At 60.1% G+C, this 7,042-nt stretch overlaps 1 protein-coding gene across 1 annotated transcript in view; it reads right to left on the bottom strand.

The window, feature by feature from the left end:
• Window positions 1-7,042, bottom strand: part of Miga2 (mitoguardin 2) — a 13,089-nt gene that overhangs the window by 1,960 nt on the left and 4,087 nt on the right. The window contains exons 4-12 of the mRNA XM_010627447.3: window positions 6,923-7,039; window positions 4,751-4,868; window positions 3,982-4,082; window positions 3,471-3,586; window positions 2,781-2,853; window positions 2,584-2,670; window positions 924-1,022; window positions 692-826; window positions 291-344 (exon numbers count right to left, since the gene is read on the bottom strand). Coding sequence (XP_010625749.1) covers window positions 291-344; window positions 692-826; window positions 924-1,022; window positions 2,584-2,670; window positions 2,781-2,853; window positions 3,471-3,586; window positions 3,982-4,082; window positions 4,751-4,868; window positions 6,923-7,039 — 900 coding nt within the window. The remainder of the gene's footprint in view (window positions 1-290; window positions 345-691; window positions 827-923; window positions 1,023-2,583; window positions 2,671-2,780; window positions 2,854-3,470; window positions 3,587-3,981; window positions 4,083-4,750; window positions 4,869-6,922; window positions 7,040-7,042) is intronic.

The raw sequence follows: 7,042 nt of genomic DNA, 5'->3' as shown, positions 1-7,042 counted from the left end.
GGGGCCAGGCTGCCTGCTCTGCTCATCTGCAGAAAGGAGCGCTGGGGCCGCGGCGAACCTGCACAGGCCGGGCCTGGGGGCGCAGCAGAGCCCCGGGTAGAGGGTGGCCACTGCCCTCCCTCCCAGGATGCCCCTGCCCCTCTGCTGGCTGCCTGGTGTCGGGGAGAGGGTGAAGGGGACTTACGTGACCGTGGGAGTCCTGGTCCCCCAAGGGGAGAGGGGACGAGCAGCGCTGTGGGGAGCAGTAAGGGCCAAAGGGCCCCACCTGCCAGATCTCCGGGATCACTCACCGTCAGGAGCCGCCTCTTGGCTTTCAGGACTGACCAGCATGCAGTGGCCAGGGCCTAAGGCAGAGAGGGGACCCCGCCCTGTGAGAACAGCTGGGACCACCAGCTCAACTGCCCCACCCAAGCAGGTACAGGCCAGAAATCCTCCTGCCTCAGCCTCTGCTGCTGAGACCACAGGCGTGCACACCAAGCCCTGCACACTTTTTCCTGGTTCTAATTTAGGGGCTGCATCAGCAACCAGTGGGATCGGAGCCAGCTCAGAAGGAGCGGCGGGGCTCAGACCGCAGGGGCTGCCTGCACGTGGGTCTGATGGGCCGGGGGTTGAGGGTCGTCCCGGAAGGAGCCCTGGGGCGCAGCCTCAGACCTTGGGGAGCCAGCGTCACGCTGGGCCCGGTGCGGCGTACCGTCTCCTTGAAGCTGTCGGACAGCCAGCGGTTCCGCAGCACAGCCAGCACAGAGGACGGCGGGTTCTCCAGGTCCTCAAAGGCGTCCATGAGGATGAAGTCGAGCACGATGTCGAAGAAGCCCATGCTCACCACCTGCAGGGCCAGTGCGGAAGGCGGCTGGGGCCGGGATGTGGGCGGCGGCCGCACGTACCCCTCTCCCAGCCTGGAGACCCCGGTGGCACCAACTCACCCCACGGCCCTCCAGCTCCAGCCTCGTGGTGGCCCAGGTCTCGGGCCGCAGGGCGTAGCTCAGCATCTCCTCATAGCTCTCCAGGAAGCCCTTGGTGCTCTGCGGGGAGAAGCGTGGTGGGAGGGGAGAAGCCACAGGGCCAGGCTGGCACTGGCTGGGACCCAGCAGAACAGGGCTGGGGCCTTGCTGTGAGCGGCGCGGCAGCCGCGAGAAAACAAGAGCAGGCGGGGTCCTGTGCCTGCAGTGCGCTTTTCAGGGAGCGGGAGGCAGCCCCGCAGCTTGGCCCTGCTGCACCGGGACGCAGTCAACGTGCAGCTCAGAGCCGTGCGGTCCAGCGTCCAAACCTCCGTGGCCAGGGCCTCAGGGCCGAGTGGGGAGAAGCCACAGCCCATGCTCCTGAGGCGGTGCACCCATAATGCACTCAGCCCAGGGCACCAAAGCTCTCAGTGCCCAAGGAGTGAGGCCGCTGCAGGCGATGAGGCAGCGCACGCCTGTAAGACCAACACTTGGGAGGCTGAGGCAGGAGGATCACCACTAGGAATAGGCCAGCCTGGGCTACACAGTGAGTTCAAGGCCAGCCTGAACTACATAGCCAGACTCTGTCTCCAAACAAACAATTTGCTGCCAGTCTGCACTTACAGACACGGAGTAAGTGGTGAGCAGCTCGTTTAGTTCCTAGGGTCCCATCAGGGACTTAAGCCTGCCTCACAGACAGAAACGCTGAGACTCTGACACATACTGATGTGGCCAAGAGCCGGCAGGACGAGGCTGGCACAGAGCAGCAGGGACAGGCTGGTGTGGGGGTACACGCCTGGAGTCCCAGCTGCTCAGGAGGCTGATGCAGGGAGTTGGCCCTGAAGGCCAGCCTGGGCGACTTGGCAAGATCCTTTCTCAGAGCACGACAACAAGAGCTGAGATGCGCTCAGTGGAATAGGATGCTGGGATGGCCCCGAGCCATCGCTTCCTGTCTCTGAGCCTCAGTTTCCTTCTCTATAATGACAGATCACGGATGACGACGTGTCCACGGTGGCCTGGCTGAGCAGTAACACTATGATGTGAAAAGCAGGCGCCACCCAGAGCTCACCCGAGGGACCCAGACCCACACAGCACTGTGAGACGCACCACAGACAGCACCCATGCTACCCTGGGACGGTGACTGCCTATGCTTCCGCCCACAGGCCAGCAGCAGGGGGCACAGGGTGGGAAACGGGATGCAGGAGTCCCGAGAGCCAGGTGTGTTCCCGAAGCAGGTACCAACAGGCGACCTTCTGAGGCCGGTATTTTATAACTAGTGAAGTTCGTATAACCATGCGATGTTGGAATCCAAAACAAGATGGCAATGCAGAGCAAAATAAAGCTCAACCTGCATGGTGTGGTGGCGCAAGCCTATAATTCTAGCACAGTGGGAGGCTGAGAGAGGAGGATTCCAGGTTGCACCCCATGGTGGACAACAGTGAGGCCCTGTCTCAAAATTTAAAATTATCTGCTCCACAGAACAAAACCAAACCAAACCAACGAAACCTGAGTGCTCTTCCAGTTCCCCCATAGCCACAGTAGAAAGACAAAGCTCCTTTACTTGACTTTAAATATTCTTTTCAAACAAAAGCCCAGAATTGAATACAAATCAGAGGGAAAGGGTTATGGAGCCCTGCCCCGGTACCTTCTCGGCCTTGGTCATCAGCCCGGTCACCATCTGCCGGCCGACCTCCCCGAAGAACAGCTGGTTCCCGGGGTCCTCCAGAAGCCCCTGGGAGTGGGGACAGAGTGAGAGGGCGGGACAAGGGCAGGTGGCACCAGGGCCTGGCCTTGCTGCCCGGCTGTCCCTCCTCCTGGCCCCCCCCAAGAGGCCACACCCACCTCGAAGGCCTGCCGGACACAGTGCAGCTTGGCCAGGAAGTCCTGGTCACTGTAGCAGCCTAGCAGCTCAGTCCTGGGGTGGGGTGGGGAGGGGGACAGCGTCACACCGTGACCCAGCTGCCCATGATCCAAATCCCCATGGCTTCAACCAGAGCTTTCAATCATTTCTAATCAACGGACATTTTTTATTTGCTTTTGAGATGGGGTCTTGCTAAGTTATCCAGGTTGGTCTTGAACTTGAGATCCTCCTGCCTCAGCCTCCTAAACTACTGGAATTATAGGCATGTACCGGTGTGCCAGGTAATCAGTGGATTTTTAAACACATCAAACCTGCAAGCCACGATCAGAAAACCATGCTCTGTGTTTCATCCCTTCAGAAAAGTTCATGTAGGATGCCAAGCCAGCTACAGAGAACCACAGGGAGGGGTGCCAAGGCCATGCACTACACAGTGGTGGAAGCTGGAGAGCCTGGTCTGTCCACTCGTGGCCTCATTCCTGACCTCTGCCACAAAGGGTTGCATAAGGACACGGCTTGGGACTGTGGCTGCCCTGGGGCTGTGGCTGGGCCCTCTGAGGACCAGGATGGGAGGAGCCATCATGTGACTGATGCCACACGCCCGCCACTCTGATCACCAGGCCTGCCTGTGTCGGGTCTCGGCTCCTGCCTGACACCCCGCCTGCGTGCCTCACCTGAGGGTCCGGCAGGGCACCTTGCCCTCCTTGGCCAGCTGCAGGGCCTCCTCATAGGCAGCAGCGGGCCTGCAGCGTGGCACCGAGTAGTCTCCCACCTGCAGGGACTCAAAGAGCTGGGCAGGGTGCACAGGAAGGTGGGAGGTGAGCGGCGTCCCCGGGGTGGGGGCACCCACGGGTCACCTGGGGCCCTGCCCGCTGGGCCTTCTTGTGGGGCACTGGAAGGGATGTGTCCTGGGGTCGAATCCAGCTCTGGCCCCAGCATCTGCACCCCAGTGAGTGGACACAGGCTGCTGTCCCTGTCGCAGGCAAAGGCACCACCTGACAACGTGGCCACAGCAGGTGGCCGAGCACAGGCCGGGTCTAGGGGAGGGAGGGGACAGTGTGGGCTGAGCCCTCGGGGCTGGGACCTCTGCCGTCACTCTGGGGCTGCAAGCTGCGGCTTCTCAGGCCTCCCTCACCTAGTAGCTACTGTGTCCCCAGGAAGCCACTCATTCCCCACCCAAGTCACCTCGGTGGCCGAGAAGAAGGAGTCCTCAGAGGTGAGGCTGTCCTCGTCATCGGCCCGCAGACGCAGCGAGCCCTCGGTCAGGGGCAGCATGAGCGTCCTCTCTGCAAGAGCGCACGGGGGCTGAGCCAGCCCGGCCGGGCTCCCAGGCTCAAGTCCTGCCCTCGGTCCTCAGTGCTGGTGCTGGGGTCCCGCCCTGGGCCACGCCACTGCCTTCTGTCCCTCTGTCGGCTAAAATCAGCCTCCGGGAGCCCATGGGCCATGAGCCCGGTGCTCCTCTCTGGCTGCTCTGCAACCCGGACCTTTGGGGCGCCTAGGAAAGGTTGTTGTGTGGGTGAGCAGAAGCCTCAGGCCCTAACCATGCAGGACGCCCAGGCACAGGACCCTCGGCTGACCACGCCACAGAGGAAGCCACGCAAGTACACAGCCTTGGCCGACTCTCTGGGGCCCTGGTCCCCGCTGGAGCCTGGCAGGGACCTAGTGCACAAGGTCGCGCTGTGGGGCCGCCCTCTCTGGGACGTGCTGTCCCTGTGCCTCCAAGGGGCACCAAAAGGGCTCTTTCTGTGGCCCCCAGGCCTGCTCTGGGCCACCACCACCCAAGCCACGCCGTCCACACTGCTTGGCCCACAGCACCACATTCAGTCAAAGGCCACGCCAACGGGCCGGCCTACTCCAAGGGGTCTCATCGCGCCCCTGCCCTGCTCGCCACGCCCATGCCTTAGTTTCCCCATCTATGCCCCGACATCGGGCAGCACCGCACACCGTGGCTCACCCAGGTCCAGCAGCACACTGTCGGCGGGGAAGGTGGAGCCGAACTCCTCCTGCAGGTGGTAGGCGCGGTGCAGCAGCAGCTCCAGCTTCTCCGCAAACTCCCGCCGCTGCGACTCTGGCTGCGGGCGACACCAGGAGCGACAGCACAGGCTGGGACCCGTGTCCCGCAGAGCAGTCAGACGCCTGCCAGTCCCCACCCAGATGAGTCGGGAGCGCGGCACCCACAGCACCACTGCCACTGTTACCAAAAAGGCACGAAACTATCGCAGCAGGCTTTCGTGCGGATCCCAGAGTGAGAGGATCAGACTCTGGAGACAGAGGCATGGTGTGCATCACAATTAATTTCAACCGTTCCTGTCTTTTTTTTGTTTTGGTGGTACTGGGGATTGAACCCAGGGCCTTTGCACTGAGCTGCATCTTCAGCCTTAAAAAAAAATTTTTTTTTATACTGAGTCTGTGTCTTGCTAAGTCTCGAAGTTGCCCAGGCGAGGCTGGAACTTGCAATCCTCCTGCCTCAGCCTCAGAGTGCTGGGATGACACGTTCATCATTTCCAGGATCTGCCAAACCCTTTTCCAAAGTGGTTGTCCATTTTACACGCCCACTGGTAGCCTGTGAGGACTGCGATTTCCCAGCATGCTGCCGCCTGCTGTCCGTCTCTGGGGCCACAGCTGTCCCGGGAGTGAGAAGTGGTTTCTTGTATGTTTTTCCCTTTGCTTCTGGGGATGGAACCCAGGGCCTCCCACCTGCTAGGCAAGTGTTCTGCCCTAAGCCCTTGATTACATACTTCCCAGCACAAAACATTTTCATTCAAAACTCCCTGGGAGGACACAAAAGATCACTCTAGGAGGCTGACACAGGAGGATCTCTGTGAGTCTGAACTACACAGCCAGACGCCGTCTCAAAAAAAGGGCCTCCTTATGGAGGAAGGAATGAGGCACAGATCTTATGGGCCACAGAGGCCACGGGTCTCACACCCACCAGGGGCCAGGCCTGAGCAGTGGCCCTGTGTCCTGCGCAGAGTGCAGTGCTGCTGGAGTCTGAGGGCCTTTGCTCCACGAAGCAACCAGGAGGTATTGGCTCTGTGCACTGACCTCCTATATGTACGGTTTTCACTACTCTAGGAATATTTAATAGCTTCACACGATGGAGACCACACACATTCTACCATCTCAAGGTGTAGTTTTAGCACTAACTTGTGACACCTCCCCCTTCCTCACAGGCAGTGCCTGAAGTCCCTGCTTGGCCCGGCCCCACCCGGTAGGGCACAGCGCAGGAGGCCTCCCGCCCACCCCGCCCTGGCCGGAATCACAGGCCTGCACCAGCCCAGCTGGCTCCAACTCCCTTCCAGTGCTGTTTCATTTCCAGGCTGGGCACGGCTGAGCCCAACATCGCCACACTGCTCCCTATAAGGGGCCCCTCTGAACACGCTCCTGGGCACTCTGGGTTTGCTTTTCTGTCAGCACAGGAGGGCATGAAGGATAAAACCAAAGCAACACACGGTATCGCCACCTTATGAGCCCCTGCCATAAGCACGTGCTCAAAATTGTAAAAATTAAACAGAGAAGCCGAGCGTGATGGCGCACACCTGTAATCCCCCCTCTCAGGAGGCTGAGGCAGGAGGATCACTACTTCAAGGCCAGACCCTGTCTCAAAAATTTTTTTTAAATTTTGGCCTTTTATGTTTGTTTTTGTTTCTTGATACTGAAATAATAAATGCTCATTGTAGGAAACTTGGGAAAAGAAAAGAAGAAACAAAGGCCTTTCAGTGCAATCACTGTGCAGAGGCCCCTTTCCTTCCAGTCTTCCACCACGGCCCACTTTTCCTTCCCAGGGCTGGATACAGGTCTGGCTGTCATCAAGGCCCACATTTGAGCAATACAAAGTGCCAGCCACTCTGCTACGACGCAGGATATTTTATCTAAGCTGAGCACCACCCTCGTGGATGAAAAAGTACGGGCCAGGAAGGAAGCGGCCTGCTAAGGGAAGGTAGGCTGGGCCTGGTGGCGCACGCCTGCAGTCCCAGCATCCAGGAGGCTGAGGCAGGAAGATCACCTCAAGTTCGAGGCCAGCCTGGACTACATTTGGGACTACCCTGTCTGAGAACCAAAACGGGTAAGTGAAGGTGGGCAGAGAGCCTGCCTCTCTCGCGCTCCGCTAACGTGAAGCCCCCACCTCTGACAGTGCCTCGGAGGCCGACTCCGGGGGCCGCAGGAGGTCCCCCGGCGAGGGGGTGCTGCCACTGTCTCCACGCTGGCCCACGCTCAGCGCCTGCTCCCACTTCTGCAGCGCCTC

This window comes from Fukomys damarensis, unplaced genomic scaffold, assembly GCF_012274545.1.
Source record: "Fukomys damarensis isolate Sample0158 unplaced genomic scaffold, DMR_v1.0_HiC HiC_scaffold_36, whole genome shotgun sequence".
NCBI lineage: Eukaryota > Metazoa > Chordata > Mammalia > Rodentia > Bathyergidae > Fukomys > Fukomys damarensis.
Note: the sequence above shows the minus strand (reverse complement) of the source record. Positions and strands in the feature narration are given on the sequence as shown.